Source organism: Scyliorhinus torazame, chromosome 3 (genome assembly GCF_047496885.1).
Source record: "Scyliorhinus torazame isolate Kashiwa2021f chromosome 3, sScyTor2.1, whole genome shotgun sequence".
In the NCBI taxonomy this organism is placed as follows: domain Eukaryota; kingdom Metazoa; phylum Chordata; class Chondrichthyes; order Carcharhiniformes; family Scyliorhinidae; genus Scyliorhinus; species Scyliorhinus torazame.
The window spans coordinates 9,864,503-9,891,445 of record NC_092709.1 but is presented as its reverse complement, the minus strand read 5'-3'; the positions used below and the strand labels follow the sequence as shown (position 1 = coordinate 9,891,445).

The 26,943-nt window shown below is 48.9% G+C and overlaps 1 protein-coding gene across 1 annotated transcript in view; it reads left to right on the top strand.

Moving 5' to 3' along the window:
* metap1 (methionyl aminopeptidase 1) overlaps positions 1–26,943 on the top strand; it is a 79,682-nt gene that overhangs the window by 24,427 nt on the left and 28,312 nt on the right. The window contains exons 3-6 of the mRNA XM_072495285.1: positions 4,535–4,644; positions 7,308–7,368; positions 20,782–20,873; positions 24,277–24,360. Of these exons, the coding sequence (XP_072351386.1) occupies positions 4,535–4,644; positions 7,308–7,368; positions 20,782–20,873; positions 24,277–24,360 (347 nt within the window). The remainder of the gene's footprint in view (positions 1–4,534; positions 4,645–7,307; positions 7,369–20,781; positions 20,874–24,276; positions 24,361–26,943) is intronic.

The following is a 26,943-nucleotide window of genomic DNA, read 5'->3' as shown; positions in this document are numbered from 1 at the left end:
CTATCTACCTCCCTGTTGTTATTTCTGCATTTGTCTCGCTATCTACCTCCTTTTTGTTATTTCTGCGTTTGTCTTGCTATCCACCTCCCTTTTGTTATTTCTCACCAAGTGCTTGCCCAATTTCTTTAAAACTTGTGGTGTCATTCAAACTTTGTGGTGTCGTTCATTCAATCACCTCCTTCCCCAATCCTGGACAGTCCATTCCAGGCAGCCACCACCACCCTCTGTGTTAAATAGCCCCATCTGTCCCTTTACTCTTTCTCCTCTGCACTTTTGTCCATTGCTGCTGTGTCATAGAACATCGAAAAATCCAGCACAGAACAGGCCCTTCGGCCCACGATGTTGTGCCGAACCTTTATCCTAGATTAATCATAGATTATCATAGAATTTACAGTGCAGAAGGAGGCCATTCAGCCCATCGAGTCTGCACCGGCTCTTGGAAAGAGCACCCTACCCAAGGTCAACACCTCTACCCTATCCCCATAACCCAGTAACCCCACCCAACACTAAGGGCAATTTTGGACATTGAGGGCAATTTATCATGGCCAATCCACCTAACCTGCACATCTTTGGACTGTGGGAGGAAACCGGAGCACCCGGAGGAAACCCACGCACACACGGGGAGAACGTGCAGACTCTGCACAGACAGCAACCCAAGCCGGAATCGAACCTGGGACCTTGGAGCTGTGAAGCAATTGTGCTATCCACAATGCTACCGTGCTGCCCTTAAGAACAAATTAATCTACAGTATATCATTCTACCGTAATCCATGTATCTATCCAATAGCTGCTTGAAGGTCCCTAATGTTTCCGACTCAATTACTTTCACAGGCAGTGCATTCCATGCCCCCACTACTCTCTGGGTAAAGAACCTACCTCTGACATCCCCCCCTATATCTTCCACCATTCACCTTAAATTTATGTCCCCTGAGTAATGGTTTGTTCCATCCGGGGAAAAAGTCTCTGACTGTCTACTCTATCTATTCCCCTGATCATCTTATAAACCTCTATCAAGTCGCCCCTCATCCTTCTCCGTTCTAATGAGAAAAGGCCTAGCACCCTCAACCTTTCCTCGTAAGACCTACTCTCCATTCCAGGCAACATCCTGGTAAATCTCCGTTGCACCTTTTCCAAAGCTTCCACATCCTTCCTAAAATGAGGCGACCAGAACTGTACACAGTACTCCAAATGTGGCCTTACCAAGGTTTTGTACAGCTGCATCATCACCTCACGGCTCTTAAATTCAATCCCTCTGTTAATGAACGTTAGCACACCATAGGCCTTCTTCACAGCTCTATCCACTTGAGTGGCAACTTTCAAAGATGTATGAACATAGACCCCAAGATCTCTCTGCTCCTCCACATTGCCAAGAACCCTACCGTTAACCTGTATTCCGCATTCATATTTGTCCTTCCAAAATGGACAACCTCACACTTTTCAGGGTTAAACTCCATCTGCCACTTCTCAGCCCAGCTCTGCATCCTATCTATGTCTCTTTGCAGCCGACAACAGCCCTCCTCACTATCCACAACTCCACCAATCTTCGTATCGTCTGCAAATTTACTGACCCACCCTTCAACGCCCTCATCCAAGTCATTAATGAAAATCACAAACAGCAGAGAACCCAGAACTGATCCCTGCGGTACGCCACTGGTAACTGGGATCCAGGCTGAGTATTTGCCATCCACCACCACTCTTTGACTTCTATCGGTTAGCCAGTTCGTTATCCAACTGGCCAGATTTCCCACTATCCCATGCCTCCTTACTTTCTGCATAAGCCTACCATGGGGAACCTTATCAAATGCCTTACTAAAATCCATGTACACTACATCCACTGCTTTACCTTCATCCACATGCTTGGTCACCTCCTCAAAGAATTCAATAAGACTTGTAAGGCAAGACCTACCCCTCACAAATCCGTGCTGACTATCCATAATCAAGCAGTGACTTTCCAGATACTCAGAAATCCTATCCCTCAGTACCCTTTCCATTACTTTGCCTAGCACTGAAGTAAGACTAACTGGCCTGTAATTCCCAGGGTTATCCCTATTCCCTTTTTTGAACAGGGGCACGACATTCGCCACTCTCCAATCCCCTGGTACCACCCCTGTTCACAGTGAGGTCGAAAAGATCATTGCCAACGGCTCTGCAATTTCATCGCTTGCTTCCCATAGAATCCTTGGATATATCCCGTCAGGCCCGGGGGACTTGTTTATCCTCAAGTTTTTCAAAATGCCTAACACATCTTCCTTCCTAACAGGTATTTCCTCGAACTTACCAGTCTGTTTCACACTGTCCTCTCCAACAATATGGCCCCTCTCATTTGTAAATACTGAAGAAAAGTACTCGTTCAAGACCTCTCCTATCTCTTCAGACTCAATACACAATCTCCCGCTACTGTCCTTGATCGGACCTACCCTCGCTCTAGTCATTCTCATATTTCTCACAGATGTGTAAAAGGCCTTGGGGTTTTCCTTGATCCTACCCGTCAAGGATTTTTCATGCCCTCTCTTAGCTCTCCTAATCCCATTCTTCAGTTCCCCCCTGGCTATCTTGTATCCCTCCAGCGCCCTGTCTCAACCTTGTTTCCTCAGCCTTACATAAGTCTCCTTCTTCCTCTTAACAAGACATTCAACCTCTTGTCAACCATGGTTCCCTCACTCGACCATCTCTTCCCTGCCTGACAGGGACATACATATCAAGGACACGTAGTACCTGTTCCTTGAACAAGTTCCACATTTCACTTGTGTCCTTCCCTGACAGCCTATGTTCCTATTATGCACTTCAATTCTTGTCTGACAACATCGCATTTACCCTTCCCCCAATTGTAAACCTTGCCCTTTTGCACGCACCTATCCCTCTCCATTACTAAAGTGAAAGTCACAGAATTGTGGTCACTATCTCCAAAATGCTCCCCCACTAACAAATCTATCACTTGCCCTGGTTCATTACCAAGTACCAAATCCAATATGGCCTCCCCTCTGGTCAGACAATCTACATACTGTGTTAGAAAAGCTTCCTGGACACACTGCACAAACACAACCCCATCCAAACTATTTGATCTAAAGAGTTTCCACTCAATGTTTGGGAAGTTAAAGTCACCCATGACTACTACCCTGTGACTTCTGCACCTTTCCAAAATCTGTTTCCCAATCTGTTCCTCCACAAGTCTGCTACCATTGGGGGGCCTATAGAAAACTCCCAACAAGGTGACTGCTCCTTTCCTATTTCTGACTTCAACCCATACTACCTCAGTAGGCAGATACTCCTCGAACTGCCTTTCTGCAGCTGTTATACTATCTCTAATTAACAATGCCACCCCCCCCACCTCTATTACCACCCTCCCTAATCTTATTGAAACATCTATAACCAGGGACCTCCAACAACCATTTCTGCCCATCTTCTATCCAAGTTTCCGTGATGGCCACCACATCGTAGTCCCAAGTACCGATCCACACCTTAAGTTCATCCACCTTATTCCTGATTCTTCTTGCATTGAAGTATACACACTTCAACCCATCTCCTGGCCTGCAAGTACTCTCCTTTGTCAGTGTTTCCTTCCCCACTGCCTCACTACACATTTTGGCGTCCTGAATATCGGCTACCTTAGTTGCTGGACTACAAATCCGGTTCCCATTCCCCTGCCAAATTAGTTTAAACCCTCTTGAAGAGTACTAGAAAACCTCCCTACCAGGATATTGGTGCCCCTCTGGTTCAGATGCAACCCGTCCTGCTTGTAGAGGTCCCACCTTCCCCAGAATGCGCTCCAATTATCCAAATACCTGAAGCCCTCCCTCCTACACCATTCCTGCAGCCACGTGTTCAACTGCACTCTCTTCCTATTCTTGGAATTTTTGGAAATTTTTAAGGATTAACTTAGTGACCAGCTTCAGGAATTTGAATGCTTCAAGGTCCTTTCACAGTCATCCAACCTCCTGGGTGCGGCACGGTAGCACAGTGGTTAGCAATGTTGCTTCGCAGCACCAGGGCCCCAGGTTCGATTTGCGGCTTGGGTCACTGTCTGTGCAGAGTCTGCACGCTCTCCCCGTGTCTGCGTGGGTTTCCTCCGGGTGCTCCGGTTTCCTCCCATAGCCCAAAGATGTGCAGGTTAGGTGCTAAATTGCCCTTAATGTCCAAAATGTTTAGGCAGGGTTACGGGGTTAGGGAAGAGGTGTGGTCTGAAGTAGGGTGCTCTTTCCAAGGGCCGGTGCAGACCCGATGGGCCGAATGGCCTCTGACTGCACTGTAAATTCTATGTAACCAGACTCGGCCTCTGCACATGTCAGATAGACAACACGAGATGGCTCCCTTTTCTCAATCTTTACAACACTGATGGACTAAACATCAGGATAATAGAGGCCATATTTGGGCTAGAAGTGCTTTAAACCCCACGACAAAGGTGCAAAGGCTGGTATTTATGTTTACTAAAACATGATTTTGTAAATGAGACTGGCGTGGAAAATGATTCTGAAATACTTCATAGCAGGTACTGTGGCAGATCAATGAACTAAATTATAATTTATTTTCCACTACAGAAAATGAAAAGGCCAAAGAAGAATGCTCCAAATCTGAGAAAGATGAAATCAATACAGACCCCTGGCCCGGTTATCGATACACTGGCAAACTGAGGCCGCATTATCCATTGGTATGTTGAATGCCGTTTATAAATTCTTATAATGCAAGGTAGAAGAGATTATTGCAAAATACTGCGGATGCTGGAGACCTGGAATAAAAGTGGAAAGTGTTGGAAAAACCCAGTTTGGCAGCATCTGTGGAGCGAGAAAGAGAGTCAAAATGGACTTGAATCATTAACTCTGTTTCTTTCCAGCACTTTCTGTTTTTATCATGAGTGAAATGGGTGGCTCCGAGTTCCACCAACAGCACGACGCGCTTTGAGGTTAAAAAGTGGAACGAAGTCGCCCTGCGGGCCTGGGCAATTTTGGACACTGAGGGCAATTTATCATGGCCAATCCACCTAACCTGCACATCTTTGGACTGTGGGAGGCAACCGGAGCACCCGGAGGAAACCCACGCACACACGGGGAGGATGTGCAGACTCCGCACAGACAGTGACCGAAGCCAGAATCGAACCTGGGACCCTGGAGCTGTGAAGCAATTGTGCTATCCACAATGCTACCGTGCTGCCCCTACTTCTCCACCCTGTGCCTCGGTGTGGCTGGGGGAATCGGTTGGAGTTCCTGTTTTTGGGGAAGGTCAAATTTGTTTTGAGGGGGCAACTGAGGGGTTCCACAAGAGATGGAGTTTGTTTGTATTACATTTTAAAGTGCTAGTTACTGTCCGCTATTAAGGGGGAGGGGGGCAAAGTGGGTTTTTGTTCTAGGTTATTGGGGCTTGAGGGGGGACGTGTTGGGGGTTTGTGTTTTTGCTTTGTTATGTTGTGTAGTTAAAATATTAAAAACTTGAATAAAAATATGAAATTAAAAATACATTCCATCTGCCGTGTTCGAGCCATTCACGTAGGTGTCCAAGTACTCTTGAAGCCTCCTCACAATTTGGTTGCATCAAATTTGGAAGTATTACAATTTGTCTCCACATCCATATCATTTATATAGATTGTGATCAGCTGTGGCCCTAGGAATGATCATTGCTGTACCCACTACTGCCTCCTGAGAATGATCCATTTGTTCCTACTCTCTGTTAACCAATTCTCAATCCACACTAGCATATTTCGCCCAATTCTGCGCGCGCTAATTTTATTTACTAACCTCCTATGTAGGACCACATCAAAATCCTTCTGAATATCCAAAGGCTATCATATCCTCTTTATCAATGCTACAAATAATATCCTCAAAAAACTCCAAGTTTGTTAAACGTGATTTCCCTTTCATAAATTCATGTTGACTGCACAATTTTACCATTCTTTTCTAAAAATATTTGGGATAGTTTCTTAGAACGGCATGTTCTGGAACCAACCAAAGAGCAGGCTATATTATGAAATAAGCTGGGAGTAATTAAGGATCTCATGGTGATGGCGCCCCCAGGTGGCAGTGACCATAATATACTTGAATTTTACATTCAGTTTGAGGGAGAGAGGAGTGGGTCTGGTACTCTGTTTTTAAACGTAAATGAGGGCAAGTAAGAGGTCATGAAAGTTGAGCTGGCTAAAGTGAATTGGCAAATTAGTTTAAGGGATAGGTTAATAGAGATGCAGTGACAAACATTTAAGTGGATATTTCAGAATGTACAGAATAGATCCATTCTAACGATTAAGAAAAAGTCTTGGTGAACCAGGAAGGTAAAATTTGGTATCAAACTTAAAGCATATAATTGTGCAAAGTCAGATGGCAGATCAGAAGATTGGATAGAATATAAGGAACAGCAAAGTGGTAAAATAAAAGGTTAATAAGGAGGAGAAAATTGAGTTCTAGAGAGAGCTAGCTGGAAATATAAAAACAGACAGTAAGAGTTTTTACAAACATTTAACAAGGAAACAAGTTTACAAAATGAGCGTTGGTCCTATTGAAAATGAGTCTGGATATTTGTTCTCATAATTTAGCCCAGTTAAGACCCCATTTAGATACGGTCGCCAGTGGAAATCAAAGTTTGCTGAGTGTTTGAACTTTCTTAACCAGGGTTGTTGGTAAGATGTGTCATTTCTCAGTTGCTTGTTGGTGGTGTTAGGTAATTTGGACATTCTGAATTCTCCCTCAGTGTACTCGAATAGGCGCCGGAATGTGGTGACGAGGGGCTTTTCACAGTAACTTTGTTGCAGTGTTAATGTATGCCTACTTGTGACAATAAAGATTATTACTATGATGCATATCACTGTATATAAATATCACCATGCAGCAGGTTTCTCTGTAATACCCACCTGATGCCTTTATAAGTCTGTTATTTGAAGAAAGGTGGTGTAGGCTGTTCTGTTTGAGAAAACCAGTTGGTGAAGAATATGACTGGAGCTAATCTTTACAATCTTTCATATTCATTTACAGAATGACATATTTCAAGCATAAACCTAATCCAACAAACTGCGTTATAGACAGTGTCTACTTCTAGAGGTTCATGTGAATCCCCAGTTAATGCCCAGCACCTGTACAAAGTTAATATGCAACTAGTGTAGGGATGAGCCAAATGGTAAAATGAAACTTATTTTGCAATGGACCATTGTTGAATTTACTAACTCCAGTTGTAGCAAGCAATGAAATTTGAATAGTATGTAACTTGATAAGAGTGTTGATTTTTAACATCAACTAGAAAGGAGAATTTTAATGGATGTAGAATTTCCAAAAGTGCATTCTAAACTTGTAAGAACATCATCTAATGTTTTATATTTCCTTTCTTGTTTAGACTTCCATGAGACCTGTTCCGAGTTACATCCAATGGCCTGATTATGCTCATCATCCTTTAGGTATCCTGCCATTTACTTTCAAATAACATCTGCTCAAATGAGTATTTATATAACAACTTGCTTTGGCTCCAAAACTATTCAGAATCGTATAATTAAAAGGGGTGAATTTGTCGCTACAAGGGCCGGGCTTATTTTAAGGGGCAATTTAGCATGGTCAATCCACCTACCCTGCACATCTTTGGGTTGTGGGGGCAAAACCCACACAAACACTGGGAGAATGTGCAAACTCCACACGGACAGTGACCCAGGGCCGGGATCGAACCTGGGACCTCGGCGCCGTGAGACAGCAGTGTTTTAAAAATATATATATTTATTCAAATTTTTCAACAGATTTTCAACAACCCCCCCAACAAAAAGAAAGAACCAAGAACACAACAATAAAAAAATTATACATTGGATTTCCCCCATATACAATAACCCCCCATATGACATTTAAAAGCACCAATAGGGAACCCCCCCCCCACCCACCCAAACGCCCCCCCCCCCCCCAAAGAAACCCCCCCACCCCCCCACCTGCCCCTGGGCTGCAGCTGCTGCAGCTGACCTCCTCCTAACGCTCCGCGAGTTAGTCTAGGAACGGTTGCCACCGCCTGAGGGACCCCTGCACAGACCCTCGCAAGGCAAACTTTATCCTCTCCAGCTTGATGAACCCTGCCATGAAGGGGGCTTCGCATCTTTCCAGAATAGCAAAATCCTCCGCCGGGCTACCAGGGACGCAAAGGCCAGAATACCGGCCTCTTTCGCCTCCTGCACTCCCGGCTCGTCCGTTACCCCAAATAATGCTAATCCCCAGCTCGGCTTGACCTGGGCATTCACCGCCTTGGACATAGTCCTCGCAAAACCCCTCCAAAACCCATCCAGTGCCGGGCACGACCAGAACATATGGACGTGATTTGCCGGGCTTCCCGAGCACCTCCCACATCTGTCCTCCACCCCAAAGAGCCTACTCAACCTCGCCGCTGTCATATGCACTCTGTGAGTAACTTTGAACTGTATTAGGCTGAGCCTGGCGCAAGAGGAGGAAGAATTAACCCTACTCAGGGCATCAGCCCACAGGCCCTCATCTATCTCCTCCCCCAGCCCCTCCTCCCACTTGCCCTTTAACTCCTCCACCGAGGCCGCCTCCTTCAGCTCCTGGTAAATCGCCGAAACTTTGCCTTCTCCAACCCATAAACCCGAAATCACCCTGTCCTGAATCCCCTGTGCCGGGAGCAGCGGGAATTCCCTCACCTGCCGCCTCACAAACGCCCTCACTTGCATGTACCTGAAAGCGTTTCCCGGGGTTAGCCCAAACTTCTCCTCTAGCGCCCCTAGGCTCGCAAACGCCCCATCGATGAACAGGTCCCCCATTCTTCTAATCCCTGCCCGATGCCAGCTCCGAAACCCCCCATCCAGCCTTCCCGGGACGAACCGATGATTCTCCCGAATCAGGGACCAAATCCCACCTCGCTCCTGTGTCACCTCCACTGCCCCCAGATCTTCAGCGTCGCCGCTACCACCGGACACGTGGTGTACTTTGTCGGCGAGAGCGGCAGTAGTCACCAGCGCCCTCAGGCTTATGCCCACACAGGACGCCATCTCTAGCCTCTTCCACGCCGCCCCCTCCATTACCCACATTCGGATCATCGCCGCATTGGCTGCCCAATAATAGCCCCACAAATTCAGCAGCGCCACGCTCCAGAAACACACTCTTCACCCTCGGGGTCTTATTCGCCCACACAAAACCCATGATGCTCCTACTTACCCATTTGAAAAAGGCCTTGGGGATCATAATGGGAAGGCACTGGAACACAAAGAGAAACCTCGGGAGGACCTTCATTTTGACCGACTGCTCCCTACCCGCTAGTGAGAGTGGCAGCATATCCAATCTTTTAAAATCCTCCTCCATCTGCTCCACCAACCGCGTCAAATTGAGCTTGTGCAGGGCCCCCCAACTCCTAGCTACTTGGATCCCATGGTACCGAAAGCTCCTTTCCGCCCTCTTCAGCGGTAGCTCGCCTATCCCCCTTCCCTGGTCCCCTGAATGCACCACAAAGAGCTCACTCTTCCCTACGTTGAGATTATACCCCGAAAAGTCCCCAAACTCCCTTAGGATCCGCATGACCTCCGCCATCCCCTCCACTGGATCTGCCACATACAGCAACAGGTCGTCAGCATACAACGACACCCGGTGTTCCTCTCCCCCTCCGGACCAGTCCCCTCCATTTCCTGGACTCCTCAGTGCCATGGCCAGAGGCTCAATTGCCAGTGCAAACAACAAGGGGGACAGGGGGCACCCCTGCCTCGTCCCCCGGTACAGCCGAAAGTACTCCGACCTCCGCCGATTCATAGCCACACTCGCCACCGGGGCTCTATATAGCAGCCTGACCCAGCTGATGAACCCCTCCCCGAACCCAAACCTCCGCAACAATTCCCAAAGATACTCCCACTCTACCCGGTCAAAGGCCTTCTCCGCGTCCATAGCCGCCACCACCTCCGCTTCCCCCTCCACCGGGGGCATCATAATCACATTGAGGAGCCTCCGCACATTTGTATTTAATTACCTACCCTTCATAAATCCCGTCTGGTCCTCATGAATCACCCCCGGGACACAGCCCTCAATTCTCGTAGCCAGCACCTTTGCCAGCAACTTAGCATCAACATTGAGGAGCGAGATCGGTCTATACGACCCACATTGCAGTGGATTCTTGTCCCGCTTCAGGATCAAAGAAATCAGCGCCCTAGACATTGTTCCCCCCTCCCTCGCCCAATTGAAAGTCCTCTCTAGCAACGGGCATAGCAGGTCCACGTATTTCCTTCCCCGCCTGCATGCTCCCCACTCCTTTAACCAGCTCCTCCCAGCCCAATCGGCGGCCCCAAACCAGCCACCTCCTCCTCCTCCACCCTCGGGAACCTCAGCTGATCTAAGAATCGTCGCATCCCCATCTCCCCCGCTGGGGGCTCAGACCTGTACAGATCCCCATAGAAGTCCCTAAATACCTCATTTATCCTCACCACACTCCGCACCGTATTCCCCCCTCAATCCTTAACTCCACCAATCTCCCTCGCTGCCTCCCTCTTACGAAGCTAATGTGCCAGCATCCGACTCGCCTTCTTCCCATACTCATACGTCACCCCCTGCGCTTTCCTCCACTGTGCCTCTGCTTTCCCTGTGGTCAACAGGTCAAACTCGGTCTGGCGGTTCCGTCGCTCCCTGAGGAGCCCCTCCTCGGGGGCCTCTGCATACCTCCTGTCCACCCTTAAAATCTCCCCCACCATCCTTTCCCTCTCTCTTCTCCCTGTGGGCCCTAATGGAGGTTAGCTCTCCCCTGACCACCGCCTTCAGCGCCTCCCAGACTACCCCCACCTGCACCTCCCCGTTGTCGTTGGCCTCCAAATATCTTTCAGTGCACCCCCACACCCGCCCGCACAGCTCCTCATCCGCCAGTAGTCCCACATCAAGGCGCCACAGCAGGCACTGGTCCCTCTCCTCCCCCAACTCCAGCTCCACCCAATGTGGGGCGTGGTCCGAGATGGCTATGGCCGAATATTCCGTTCCCTCCACTTTCGGGATTAGCGCCCTACTCAAAATGAAAAAAATCTATCCGGGAGTAGGCTCTATGGACGTGGGAAAAGAAGGAAAATTCCCTGGCCAGCGGCCTGACAAATCTCCATGGATCCACTCCCCCCATCTGGTCCATAAACCCCCTGAGCACCTTGGCCGCAGCCGGCCTCTTACCCGTCCTGGACCTAGAGCGGTCCAGTGCTGGGATCCGGAATCCAACCCAGCATGTGTTTCACAAATCCGGCATCATCCCAATTCGGGGCATATACGTTTACCAGTACCACCCGCACCCCCTGCAACCTACCACTCACCGTCACATATCGACCTCCATTATCCACTACAATATTCATTGCCTCAAAAGACACCCGCTTCCCCACCAGTAATGCAACCCCTCTGTTCTTTGCATCCAGCCCTGAATGAAAGACCTGCCCTCCCCATCCCTTTCTCAGCCTAACGTGATCTGCCACCTTCAGATGTGTGCCTTCAGTCCCTTTAAGTGTGCGAACACCCAGGCCCACTTGACCGGCCCGTTCAGGCCCCTCACATTCCAAGTTATCAGACGGATTGCCCCCCCCCCCCCCCGACTAGCCATCTCCTTTCCTAGGCTAGCCACGTGGCCGCGCCTCCCGCACCCTCCTGTCCCCTAGGCGGCGGACCCCCGCCCCGACTACCTCTCCTACTTCCAGCTCCCCTTTGGCCAATGCAGCAGCAACCCTGTTCCCCCCCCCTCCCCCCGCTAGATCAACATCTAGCCATTTTGCTCCCCCCATGACACTCTTCGTAAGTCAGCTGACCCCGGCCACTCCCGCCATTCCATCGACCCCCCCAGTATGAGAATCCCCCCACCCCTTGGTAGTCAGTGTGCGCTCCTCTCCAGCACCGCCCCCATCCTTCCCTACCCCGGGAAAAAGCCCACGCTTTCCTGAGCCGGCCAGCTCCCTCTGGTGCAGCTCCTTTTTGCGGCCTTACCCCAACTCCCCATCCCCGCGCCTCCACTCCCCCTCTTCCTCCATGCCTCATCGGGCGTTTCAAAATAGTGGTGCCGATCTTGGAACATGACCCACAATCGTGCTGGCTGCAGCATCCCGAACTTCACCCCCTTCCGATGGAGCACCGCCTTAGCCCGGTTAAAACCAGCCCTCTTCTTAGCCACCTCCGCACTCCAGTCCTGGTAAATTCGGATCTCCGTGTTCTCCCACCTGCTGCTCCGCTCTTTTTTGGCCCATCTCAGGACACACTCTCTGTCCATAAAGCGGTGGAACCTCACCACTACAGCCCTTGGCGGCTCATTGGCTTTGGGTCTCCTTGCCAGGACCCGATGAGCCCCATGTAGCTCCAGAGGCCTCGGGAAAGCTCACGCGCCCATCAGCGAATTGAGCATCGTGCTCATATATGCCCCGGCATCGGGCCCCTCCACTCCTTCAGGGAGACCCAGAATCCGAAGATTCTTCCTCCTCGACCCATTCTCCAGGTCCTCGAAGTTTCCGCCCACCTCTTGTGCAGCACCTCGTGCGCCTCCACCTTCACCGCCAGGCCCATGATCTCATCCTCGTTCTCCGAGGCTTTTTGCCGCACCTCCCGGATCGCCACCCCTTGGGCCTTCTGGGTCTCCACAATCTTCTCAATCGCCGCCTTCATTGGCGCCAGCATTTCTGCCTTCAGCTCCTCAAAGCAGCGTTTAAGAAACTCCTGCTGCTCCTGCGACCACTGCGCCCATGCTGCTTGGTCTCCACCCGCCGCCATCTTGCTTTTCCTCCCTCGCACTTTTCGCTACCCCAGGATCACTTTTTTAACCGCTCCACTCCTGGTCCAATCCATATAATGTCGGGGGGACCTTGCTGTCACCTTCCCACACTGGAAGCCGTCGAACAATTGCTGTTGTGGCCCCTCTGGAGAGCCCAAAAGTCCGTTCCCGGCGGGAGATGCCGAACGTGCGACCTACCTCGGCATAGCTGCAACCGGAAGTCTGAGACAGTAGTGTTAACCACTGCACCATCGTGCTGCCATACTCTCAGGTTTCTGCATAAACTAGCTAATCAGCAATCAGTTTTGACCTCCCTATCTAAGAAAGGATATAATTGCCACAGAGAGGGAGTGCAGTGGAAGTTCATTGGCTTGATTATTTTTTAGATTTGAATGGCATCATGGGGTAAGGGGAGAAAGCGGGAATATGGCATTGAGATCGAGAATCAGCCATGATCATATTGAATGACGGAGCAGGCTCGAAGGGCCGAATGGCCTACCCCTGCTTCTTGTTTGTGTAGCAATCAACAGACACATTGTTCTTCGGGATATGGGGTAGGTATACAAATAAACTGGTTTTCATTGCGATCCCAAATTAGCCAGAGCTTTGGTTAGTGGAAATGAGGCCACATACAGGAAGGTAAAATGAATGATAATTTAAACCTAATTGTCCAGTGCTACTTGGTATTACATCGAATGTACAGTGCAGACACAGGCAATTCACCCCAACTGGACCATGTCTGTGCTCATAGGCCGTCTCCCGCCCTACATCACCCTATCAGCACATTGCTCACCACTCATGTTTATCCATGTCCCATTTACAAGCATCTATACTACTAATCTCAGCTAGGCAAAGATGTTTTTCCTTTATTTCTTAATATATTTATTGCTATCTTACATTTATGATCCCTAGTTTTGTGTTCTCCCACAAGGACAAATGTCTTCTCTATGTCTATCCTATCACACCCCTTCATAATTTTATTTATTTATTTTTAAATTTAGAGTATCCAATTATTTTTTTCCAATTAAGGGGCCAGTCCACCTACCCTGCACATCTTTGGGTTGTGGGGGTGAAACTAACGCAAACACGGGAAGAATGTGCAAACTCCACGCGGACAGTGACACGGGGCTGGGATCAAAGAACAAAGTACAGCACAGGAACAGGCCCTTCGGCCCTCCAAGCCTGTGCCGACCATGCTACCCGACTAAACTAAAATCTTCTGCACTTCCTGGGTCCGTATCCCTCTATTTTTTTTTTTTTTAATAATATTTTATTGAAAATTTTTGGTCAACCAACACAGTACATTGTGCATCCTTTACACAACATTGTAACAATACAGATAATAATGACCTTTTTAAGTTTAAACAAAAACAACAACAAATAAATAAATATTAAATAACAAAAAAATAAAAACTAGCCCTAATTGGCAACTGCCTTGTCTCAGGCCACCCCCCCCCCCCCCATCCCCCCCCCCAAGTCCTGGGCCGCTGCTGCTGCCTTCTTTGTTCTCCCCTATCTATCTTTCCGCAAGATATTCGACGAACGGTTGCCACCGCCTAGTAAACCCTTGAGCCAACCCCCTTAGGACGAACTTAATCCGCTCTAACTTTATGAACCCCGCCATATCATTTATCCAGGTCTCCACCCCCGGGGGCTTGGCTTCTTTCCACATTAGCAATATTCTGCGCCGGGCTACTAGGGACGCAAAGGCCAAAACATCGGCCTCTTTCGCCTCCTGCACTCCCGGCTCTTGTGCAACCCCAAATATAGCCAACCCCCAGCTTGGTTCGACCCGGACTCCTACTACTTTCGAAAGCACCTTTGTCACCCCCATCCAAAACCCCTGTAGTGCCGGGCATGACCAAAACATATGGGTATGATTCGCTGGGCTTCTCGAGCACCTCGCACACCTATCCTCCACCCCAAAAAATTTACTGAGCCGTGTTCCAGTCATATGTGCCCTGTGTAATACCTTAAACTGAATCAGGCTTAGCCTGGCGCACGAGGACGACGAGTTTACCCTGTTTAGGGCATCTGCCCACATCCCCTCCTCAATCTCCTCCCCTAGCTCTTCTTCCCATTTCCCTTTTAGTTCGTCCATCATAGTCTCCCCTTCGTCTCTCATTTCCCTATATATATCCGACACCTTACCGTCCCCCACCCATTTCTTTGAGATGACTCTGTCCTGCACCTCTTGTGTCGGGAGCTGCGGGAATTCCCTCACCTGTTGCCTCGCAAAAGCCCTCAATTGCATGTACCTGAATGCATTCCCTTGGGGCAACCCATATTTCTCGGTCAGCGCTCCCAGACTCGCAAACTTCCCATCCACAAATAGATCTTTCAATTGCGTTATACCTGCTCTTTGCCACATTCCATATCCCCCATCCATTCCCCCCGGGGCAAACCTATGATTGTTTCTTATCGGGGACCCCCCCAGTGCTCCGGTCTTTCCCCTATGTCGTCTCCACTGTCCCCAAATCTTCAGTGTAGCTACCACCACCGGACTCGTGGTATAGTTCCTTGGTGAGAACGGCAATGGGGCTGTCACCATAGCCTGCAGGCTGGTCCCCCTACAGGACGCCCTCTCTAATCTCTTCCACGCCGCTCCTTCCTCCTCTCCCATCCACTTACTCACCATTGAAATATTAGCGGCCCAATAATACTCACTTAGGCTCGGTAGTGCCAGCCCCCCCCTATCCCTACTACGCTGTAAGAATCCCTTCCTCACTCTCGGAGTCTTCCCGGCCCAAACAAAACCCATGATACTCTTTTCTATCCTTTTGAAAAAAGCCTTCGTGATCACCACCGGGAGACACTGAAACACAAAGAGGAATCTCGGGAGGACCACCATCTTAACCGCCTGCACCCTCCCTGCCATTGACAATGCTACCATATCCCATCTCTTGAAATCTTCCTCCATCTGTTCCACCAACCGCGTCAAATTTAGCCTGTGCAATGTGCCCCAATTCTTAGCTATCTGGATCCCCAGGTAACGAAAGTCTCTTGTTACCTTCCTCAACGGTAGGTCTTCTATTTCTCTACTCTGCTCCCCTGGATGCACCACAAACAGCTCACTCTTCCCCATGTTCAATTTATACCCTGAAAAATCCCCAAACTCCCCAAGTATCCGCATTATTTCTGGCATCCCCTCCGCTGGATCCGCCACATATAGTAGCAGATCATCCGCATATAAAGATACCCGGTGTTCTTCTCCTCCCCTAAGTATTCCCCTCCATCCCTTGGAACCTCTCAGCGCTATCGCCAGGGGCTCAATCGCCAGTGCAAACAGTAATGGGGACAGAGGACATCCCTGCCTTGTCCCTCTATGGAGCCGAAAATATGCCGATCCCCGTCCATTCGTGACCACACTCGCCACTGGGGCCCTATACAACAGCTGCACCCATCTAACATACCCCTCTCCGAACCCAAATCTCCTCAACACCTCCCACAGATAATCCCACTCCACTCTATCAAATGCTTTCTCTGCATCCATCGCCACTACTATCTCCGTTTCACCCTCTGGTGGGGCCATCATCATTACCCCTAACAACCTCCGTATGTTCGTGTTCAGCTGTCTCCCCTTCACAAACCCAGTTTGGTCCTCATGAACCACCCCCGGGACACATTCCTCTATTCTCATTGCCATTACCTTGGCCAAGACCTTGGCATCTACATTGAGGAGGGAGATTGGTCTGTAGGACCCGCATTGTAGCGGATCCTTTTCCTTCTTTAAAAGAAGCGATATCGTTGCTTCTGACATAGTCGGGGGCAGTTGTCCCCTTTCCTTTGCCTCGTTAAAGGTCCTCGTCAGTAGCGGGGCGAGCAAGTCCAAATATTTTCTGTAAAATTCAACTGGGAATCCGTCCGGTCCCGGGGCCTTTCCCGTCTGCATGTTCCTAATTCCTTTCACCACTTCTTCTACCGTGATCTGTGCTCCCAATCCCATTCTTTCCTGCTCTTCCACCTTGGGAATTTCCAGCCGATCCAAAAACTCCATCATTCTCTCCCTCCCATCCGGGGGTTGAGCTTCATACAATTTTTTATAAAATGTCTTAAACACTTCATTCACTCTCTCCGCTCCCCGCTCCGTCTCTCCATCTTCGTCTCTCACCCCCCCCTATTTCCCTCGCTGCTCCCCTTTTCCTCAATTGGTGTGCCAGCAATCTGCTCGCCTTCTCTCCATATTCATACTGTACACCCTGCGCCTTCCTCCATTGTGCCTCTGCAGTGCCTGTGGTCAGCAAGTCAAATTCCACATGCAGCCTTTGCCTTTCCCTATACAGTCCCTCCTCCGGTGCTTCCGCATACTGTCTGTCCACCCTCAAAAGTTCTTGCAACAACCGCTCCCGTTCCTTACTCTCCTGCTTCCCTTTATGTGTCCTTATTGATATCAGCTCCCCCCTAACCACCGCCTTCAACGCCTCCCAGACCACTCCCACCTGAACCTCCCCATTGTCATTGAGTTCCAAGTACTTTTCAATGCATCCCCTCACCCTTAAGCACACCCCCTCACCCGCCATTAGTCCCATGTCCATTCTCCAGGGTGGACGCCCTCTTGTTTCCTCCCCTATCTCCAAGTCTACCCAGTGTGGGGCATGATCCGAAATGGCTATAGCCGTATATTCCGTTCCCCTCACCCTCGGGATCAATGCCCTACCCAACACAAAAAAGTCTATGCGTGAATAGACTTTATGGACATAGGAGAAAAACGAGAACTCCTTACTCCTAGGTCTACTGAATCTCCACGGGTCCACCCCTCCCATCTGCTCCATAAAATCCTTAAGCACCTTGGCTGCTGCCGGCCTCCTACCAGTCCTGGACTTCGACCTATCCAGCCTTGGTTCCAACACCGTGTTAAAGTCTCCCCCCATTATCAGCTTTCCGGTCTCTAGGTCTGGGATGCGTCCTAGCATTCGCCTCATAAAATTGGCATCGTCCCAATTCGGGGCATACACGTTTACCAACACCACCATCTCTCCCTGTAATTTGCCACTCACCATCACGTATCTGCCCCCGTTATCCGCCACTATAGTCTTTGCCTCGAACATTACCCGCTTCCCCACTAATATAGCCACCCCCCTGTTTTTCGCATCCAGCCCCGAATGGAACACCTGCCCTACCCATCCTTTGCGCAACCTAACCTGATCTATCAGTTTCAGGTGCGTTTCCTGTAACATGACCACATCTGCTTTAAGTTTCTTAAGGTGTGCGAGTACTCGTGCCCTCTTTATCGGCCCGTTAAGCCCCCTCACGTTCCACGTGATCAGCCGAGTTGGGGGGCTTCCCACCCCCCCTTGCCGGTTAGCCATCATCTTTTTCCAGCTTCTCGCCCAGTTCCCACGCAGCTGTATTTCTCCCAGACGGTGCCCCCCCGCCCATCCTTTTCCGTACCCACTACCCACTCCCCCCTTTCCCCAGCAGCAGCAACCCAGTAATTCCCCCCCCCCCCCCCCCCGCCCCGCTGGACCCCCCGCTAGCGTAATTACTCCCCCCATGTTGCTCCCAGAAGTCAGCAAACTCTGGCTGACCTCGGCTTCCCCCCGTGATCACGGCTCGCACCGTGCGGCGCCCCCTCCTTCCTGCTTCTCTATTCCCGCCATAATTATCATAGCGCGGGAACCAAGCCCGCGCCTCTCCCTCGGCCCCGCCTCCCATGGCCAACGCCCCATCTCCTCTCCCTCCCCACCTCCCCCCATCACCACCTGTGGGAGAAAGAAAAGTTACCATACCGCAGGATTAATCATACAATCCCTCTTCCCCCCCCCCCCCCCACTCGTCCCACCACTTTGTCCAAACGTTCATTTTCGTAGTCCAATCATTCCAATTTTTCTTCTACAATAAAAGTCCACGCTTCATCCGCCGTCTCAAAGTAGTGGTGCCTCCCTTGATATGTGACCCACAGTCTTGCCGGTTGCAGCATTCCAAACTTTATCTTTTTTTTGTGAAGTACCGCTTTGGCCCGATTAAAGCTCGCCCTCCTTCTCGCCACCTCCGCACTCCAATCTTGATAGACGCGGATCACCGCGTTCTCCCATTTACTACACCGCGTTTTCTTCGCCCATCTAAGGACCATTTCTCTATCCTTAAAACGGAGGAATCTCACCACTATGGCTCTGGGAGCTTCTCCTGCTCTCGATCCTCGCACCATAACTCGGTATGCTCCCTCCACCTCCAACGGACCCGTCGGGGCCTCCACTCCCATTAACGAGTGCAGCATTGTGCTCACATATGCCCCGACGTCCGCCCCTCCACACCTTCAGGAAGGCCAAGAATCCTCAAGTTGTTCCTCCTTGCGTTATTTTCCAGTGCCTCCAACCTCTCCACAGATCGTTTCTGGTGTGCCTCCTGTATCTCCGACTTCACCACCAGGCCCTGTATATCGTTTTCATTCTCTGCTGCTTTCGCCTTCACGACCCGAAGCTCCTGCTCCTGGGTCTTTTGTTCCTCCTTTAGCCCTTCGATCGCCTGTAGTATCGGGGCCAACAACTCTTTCTTCATTTCCTTTTTTATCTCCTCCACGCAGCGTTTCAAAAACTCTTGTTGTTCAGGGCCCCATATGAAACTGCCACCTTCCGACGCCATCTTGGTTTTTGCTTGCCTTCCTTGCCGCTGCTCCAAAGGATCCGCTGCAATCCGGCCACTTTCCTCTCCTTTTTCCATCCGTGTCCAGGGGGAACACCCTTCTGGTTTACCGCACGGTGTTTTCAGCCGTTAAAATTGCCGTTGGGGCTCCTATCAAGAGCCCAAAAGTCCGTTTCACAGGGAGCTGCCGAAACGTGCGACTCAGCTGGTCATCGCCGCACCCGGAAGTCCCGTATCCCTCTATTCCCATCCTATTCATGCATTCGTCAAGATGCCCCTTAAACGTCACTATCGTCCCTGCTTCCACCACCTCCTCCGGCAGTGAGTTCCAGGCACCCACTACCCTCTATGTAAAAAAACTTGTCTCGTACATCTCCTCTAAACCTTGCCCCTCGCACCTTAAACCTATGCCCCCTAGTAATTGACCCCTCTACCCTGGGGAAAAGCCCCTGACTATCCACTCTGTCTATGCCCCATATCATTTTGTAGACCTCTATCAGGTTGCCCCTCAACCTCCGTCGTTCCAGTGAGAACAAACCAAGTTTATTCAACTACTCCTCATAGCTAATGCCCTCAATATCAGGCAACATCCTGGTAAATCTCTTCTGCACCCTCTCTAACGCCTCCACATCCTTCTGGTAGTGTGGCGACCAGAATTGAACACTATACTCCAAGTGTGGCCTAACTAAGGTTCTATACAGCTGCAACATGACTTGCCAATTCTTATACTCAATGCCCCGTCCAATGAAGGCAAGCATGCTGTATACCTTCTTGACTACCTTCTCCACCAGTGTTGCCCCTTTCAGTGACCTGTAGACCTGTACACCTAGATCTCTCTGACTGTCAATACTCTTGACGGTTCTACCATTCACTGTAATTCCCGGGTCCACGGCGCCATATGCAGCAGTGCTAATCACTGCACCTCCATGCCGCCCAACCCCTTCATAACTTTAAAATGATTTATCGGGTTAGTCTTCGGTCTTTTCATTTCTAGAAAAGAGCCCTAACTTGTTGCACATATACATGTACGAACAAAGAAGTAGCTGGAGTAGAACTGATCGTTGGCCTGCTGTGCCATTCAGGGGGGTCATGACTGATTTGATTATAGCCCCAACCCCACATTTCCACCCGCCCCTGATAACCTGCCACCCACTTACTTACCGAGAATCGTTCAATCCTTCCGAATAGTTATAACCTTTCAGTGGTGGCATCATTGTTGTAAATCTTTTTTACACCTCCACCAGTGCCTCTGTGTCCTTTTGGTAATATGGCAGAACCACACACGGAACTCTCAATCCAAACCAGATTCCTGCATACGTTTAACATAACCTCTTGCTTTTCAATTCAACTGCTCTAGAAATGAATCCCAGTGCTGTGCTTGCATTTTTAATAACAGTAACCTGGGTGGTGGACTGGAATTTGTTTGTCTGCCTTCTTCTCTTCCTTGCAGACCTGCATCCAGCTTAATCTCAAACTCTAATTGGCTACTGTGCCTTTGTGAAGGGGAGTCTAATATAAATGTGTTTTATCCTCTCTTTTCAAGGTGTTTCCGAATCAGAGCAATCCTTAAAGGGAACGTCTCAGATCAAAATGCTGCCACCAGAGGACATAGAAGCAATGCGGGTAGTGTGCAGAGTAAGTTGTCAGGCTTTAACTCTTTTTAGCCGCAGTTGAATTCATATAGGAATAAAAATCAGAATATCACACTGCCCATCTTAACCCTGCAATCATTAAACAAGAGTCCCCAAAGCCCAATATAGATCACTATATGGTAACTATTTTGTGGAATACTCTAAATTAACGAATTGAATAACGCATAGTTGCTGTTCCTGAATGTTACAAAGTGGTTGGTTGAACTCCAGCTGGTTTGAATAGAGATGAACTGTTCTATTGCCCTCTCTATTAACAACGTGGATTTATATAGCACCTTTAACATAGTGAAAAGTCACAAGGAGCTTTGTGTGAAAGTATCAAACAGAATTTGACACTAAGCCACCCAAGGAGATATGTCACCTGTTACTAATACCAAGTAGCAGGTGCCCAAACGCTTGGTCAAAGTGTTGGGTTTTAAGGAGCGACATAGAGACTTAATGAGGACATTTCAAAGGTGAAATCGAGGTTACTATTGGTGGGGTGATTAAAATCTGATTGCGTAAGAGACCAGAAGTAGAAAGCAGAGAACCCAGAGGATTGAAGGAGGTTACGGCGGTAGAGAGGGATGAGGCCACGGAGGGGTATGAAAACAAGGTTGAAATTTTGAAAAGGGAAGGCAAACCAATTGTGCTGATCAAAGAAGATATTTTTAATTCTTTGGCTCTACTTTAGAATCTTTTATTAAGTTACACAGAGGGTAGTGGGTGCCTGGAACTTGCTGCCAGAAGAGGTGGTAGAAGCAGGTACATTTCTGACATTTAATGGGGCGCCTTGACAAATGCATGAATGGGAATAGAGGGATATGGGCTCTGGAAGTGTAGAAGATTTTAGTTTAGACGGGCAGCATGTTCAGCGCAGGCTTGGAGGGCTGAAGGACCTGTTCCTGTCCTGTACATTTCGTTGTTCTTTAAGAATTTTAGATGTCTGGGATGTAATACAAGAGGAAATGAGGCTTGCCGACATAGCAGTTTCTCTTGTTTAAATGCCCTGTCAATGTTTTCCAACAAAAAGCGTTGTGCAGATTTAAAAAAAAAAAAATCTTTTTTTATTCTCCTTTTTCACGTTTTCTCCCACATTTACACCCATCAACAATAAACAATAATCAACAAGATATGTCAGTCCCCATAATAACAACAATCCCATCCGCCCACCAACCCCCAAACCTCAACCCGCATGTTTACATAAACAAATGACAAAAGAGAATCAGGGATTACCCGTAGTCACCCTTAATCTACACGGCCCCCCTCCACCCCCCCACCCACCCCCCCCCAACCAACGCCATCCAGCCTCTAAGAGAGTACCGTACATGATACCCCAAAGTTGTACCCCCCCCCCCCCAAGTCTCCAGCTCCTCCCGTCCACTGCCTCTTGTAAAACTCCTCCTCCCAACCTCGGTTCCCTCCCCCAACCTCGGTTCCCTCCCCCCAACTTTCCACCCCGGCTAGACCACTTGGACCCTGTTCTGTCAGGCTCCGATGGCCGCAGCCCCTCCCCCCACCTCACTCCCGTTCACTGGCCGGCTTAAACCGGCCAGCGTGGAGGCCCCCGCCCGGGTCCCTTTCCCCCTTGCTCGGCCCTAGGAAAGCCCAAAGATCCCCTTTTAGCACACAAACCCCGCATATCCACCTACACCCCAAAGAGCCCTCCTTTCGAGTGAAAGTCCCGTCCCTTCCCTTGTCCAAATATATGCAACATTGGCTCCTTTAGCCTCTACACCCGCGCGCAGTGATACAAAAAAAAAAGAAGAAAATACAGTCATGAGGTTACATCGGCACATGACCATTCCTCAATTTGTCAGTTCTGCCACAGTCCTTCTGCCTTCGCAAACTCCTCCGCTGCTTCCGCCGTTCCAAAATAAAAGTTCTTGAGCTTGTAAGTCACCCTCAGCTTCGCTGGATATACAATGCCGCACTGCACCTTGCCAATGTACAGTGCCCTCTTCACCCGGTTGAAGGCAGCCCGCCTCCTCGCCAGCTCCACCGTAAAGTCCTGGTATACCCGTATATCAGCTCCAGCCCAATGCACCACCCGCTTCTGCTTGGCCCAGCTCAGGACCTTCTCCTTCACACTGTACCTATGGAAGCACAGAGTCACTGCCCTTGGCGGCTCACTCGCCTTTGGTACAGGCCTCCACGACCGATGAGCCCGATCCAGTTCATATCGGGAGGGGTCCTTCCCCTCCCCCAGTAGTTTTGCCAGCATCGCGGCAAAATACTCAGTCGGCTTCGGTCCTTCAACTCCTTCGGGCAGCCCCACGATCCTCAAATACTGTCGCCTGGATCTGTTTTCCAGATCTTCCATTCTTCCTCGCAGATTCTTGTTCGTGTCCATCACCTTCCGCATCTCCTTCCCCATCGAGGCAAGTTGATCACTGTGCTACAATACCGTCTCCTCCAATTCCTTCAGCGCCTCCCCTTGCTCTCGCACCTCCGCCACTGCGCTCGCCACCGCCGTCATCACCGGGGAAATCGCCTCCTCCACCAGCGCACTCAAAACCTCCCTCATCTCCTTCCTCACCATCTCCATACATTTCTCAATCTGCGCCAACTGCTTTTGGAATTCCGCAGCCATCACCTTAGTTAGTTCTTCAGCCGTAAGCACTGCGGCCTCCCCTGGTGCTCCAGCCTCCATTTTCTTTGTTGACCCCTCGGTGACCTTTCCCCCCTCCGACGGACTTTCAGCCGCTTTCTTCCCGGCCGTTTTTTTGATGTTTTTCGACATCCTTCTCCTTGCGCTATCTCCCGACTTTTACTGCCGTCGCTGGCCCTAGGACCGGGCGTTACTCCCCTAAAATGCCGTTCCCGAACGGGAGCCCTCCAATGTGCGGCTGCCTCCCGCCCGCCGTCACCGGAAGTCCCGCGTTGTGCAGATTTGGGAAACCTTGGTACATGTGGGGCTTTCAGCTGCAAAGCCCTGGAGTATTGCAAGCTAATGATTCCACCAGGTTTTTGTTCCCGTCGCTGAGGATTGTGTGCAGAAATTGGTAACAAAAGCAGTTATTCAGTACTAGAGTTTGCCATTTCTATGACTGGCTGCCTCCTGTATTCATATTTATCAAGCGAAAGGTGCAGCAGTTCCATATTTCCAGGGGTGCATGTGTGTGTGCGCACGCGTGCGTGCACACGGGGAAAGTGATACAGTCAACAACAACAACTTACATTTATGTAGTGCTGTTACTGTTTGAGATGTCCCAGGGTGCTCCGTAAGATCATTATCTTCTGTGTTATTTCCTGGATCACTGACAATTCAAAATTGAAACTATCTGTGTTTTGTGTAGACCAGAGCTACTCTAACCAGTGCACATGCATTTATAGTTGTGCCTTTGACATGTTCAGATTTGTTGGATCTTGGGATCTAATTTTAAACCTTTTCATTGGTATTGCAGCTTGCCCGGGAGGTACTGGACGTTGCTTCAATGATGGTGAGGTCAGGAGTAACGACTGAAGAGATAGATCATGCTGTTCACCTGGTATGGAACAACTTTAAAAAAAAGAAAATGTGTGTATATATATTTATTTATATATAGGTAGTAACCACAATTGAGCAAACTGACCCCAATCGTTGACGCATTAGCCTAACCCCTAATGCATTAAACTAATTAATCTTTTCCACAATACTCCTCATTGAAGTATAGATCAATACTTGCACTTCTTCAAGTTTTGTGCTGACCTGCAGGATAGAACAGTGTAATTAAAGCTGGAAAATGTATCTCTTTCTATTCTTCATCCACTCTCTCCTGCTTCCCCCTTCTCCTCAAGTGAAAGGATATTTTCCGAGAAAGTGCAAGGAGGTCTGAGCAGTTGAATTCGTCATTTTGGTTAGGCGATTTGATGAAGTTTGCTCAACATTGCTAATAATTTATCTTTATATTATGGTATGGTTCCTTACCACTTAAACATCCATGTTTAAAATTAGCAGTTGCTTGTTTCAGCCTATAAGGATAGTAACTGTTCGCCACCTGTGCTAAAGTAATAAAGTTTACAGCATCTTTAGTGCTCTGTTTATTTCAGTCAGAAGCAATTATTTAGGTGCGTTGAACAAACTGGTATTGTACAGTTACCTCGTGTGTACTCGTGGCTACCTAATTCCGTCTGAATGGTTGTCAGGGCTGCAGTTTGTAATCTGGCAGAAGTTTGAATAAGGCTCCAGGTTAAATTAGGCCATGCATAGGGAACGTTCTTGTTGCTAGTGTTAGCCATATTATTCCAGACATTTGTGTACAGCAAGCAAAATTGTGTTTGCACTGAAATTTCCATTGTCGCACTGTTTGGACAATCTCACTCAGAGATTCACCATTCCTGATTTGCAACAGATGGCTGCTGGAATGATAGGAATGTAGATGCAGAAGGCGATCATTCAGCCCGTCAAGCCTATTCAACCATTCACTGATCTTAACTCCATCCACCCGCCTGACTACTTTCCTTTTTAAACTCGTGCATCACTAATCTGTCAATCTCAGATTTAAAATTGTTAATTGAACTAAATGTCTCTTGTAAACATATGATCCTGTAGCCATCTGGGATGGCCACTTACAAAGGATCCCGGGAAATATGGCCACCTGCAAAGGACCATGGGAAATATGGTTAACCTAGGTCTCAGACCGTATGTATATTGGCAACTCAGATAACTAGACGCTATCGAAACCCCCAGCTACTTAGCATTCTAATGGCCCATTTCCCCAGAACAAAAGACCTGTACTCAGGTAACAGATACAGAAACAGACTCATCGGCGCCACTCCCTTTGCTCAGGGAGCCCAAAAAGCCAAGGTCAATGACCGCTCAGGACACGCCCCGCCATCAAGGCACCTGCCCCTTTATTGGCCAAAATCGAAGGCAGTAATCGAAGCCTGTCGAATTTTGGGTCCAAAGCTAAGGACCGCCCAAAAGAGCGCGAAACCCCAGAAGGATAAAGAGAGACACTGCCACGTGTTCAGTCTCTCTTGGCCCCGGCGCTCGGTCTCTCTGGGCCCCGACTTACGCCTAAAACCAAGTGTAGCATCACGACCAGAAGACAAGTTCAAGACCAACGATCGCTACCAGACGGATGAGCCCAGCAGAAACCAAGTCACTTCTCCAGACCCAGCCACGCAAGATCCGAACAAAGGCCTTGTTCCTCTGCATAAAGCCGGGTGCCTGAAGTTAAGTACAGGTTGTTGTAGTGTTAGGTGTAATTTAGCTTGTAGTGTTTTATGTTGCATGTCGAAGTAATTCTTGTGTGTAAATAAACTATCATTGAACTTGAACTAACTAACTGGTTGTTTGGTCTTTGATCGATATCCGGTAAAACCTTGTGGTGGTATCATTTGATACTTGGCGACTCTGAAAAGCAATATTATCATTAATAACGGTCATATCAGTATCCAGTTAAAAAGAGCAACATTATTGGCAACATCTGACAGGACTCGACCTAGAAATGATTTTGTCACTCCGAGAGAACCCACAAAACTTTGGATTAGAAACCCAGTTGTGAAAAATGAAGGAAACCACAAGTGTAAGGCCCGTATCGATCAAATCTCCAAGATTCGGAAGTGTGTATTAACCTGCATGCGTACTAACAGGGATATAAGGTAAACGTGTTAGATTTTGTTGGTAAAACTATAGCCTAGGCCATACCCGCTGTTCGAATCGCCGCCTTATTCCCCCTATCCCAAATTAACGGTAGGAAAAGAGATAATAGAAGCAATGGCAGCAAAGGCAATGGAACACCTAATGAACCCGAGGTTGCAGCGACCAGTAGAGCAGAGCAGTGCCCCATATGGGAAGAGGAATTGAGAAAGTATTTGAAGGGGAAAGGATGGCCCCTCTGGTCCGAATTTTGTTCAAATGAAGAGTCAGGTTCGGGAAGCATAAAAAAGAATGCAGTGAAAGTTCGTAAGCCGATGGCAATCGTGTCCTGTTTGGCACAATTGCGAGGCACAGAGGAGGTCGTGAGGACGCTCCGCAGACAGCTAGTTGAGAAAGAGGAGAAGAATGAGGGAAACTTCAGTGAATGTGAGAAAATGAATGAGCAACTCCGGGAACAGTTGGCAGCTAAAGATAAAGAGATGGCTGA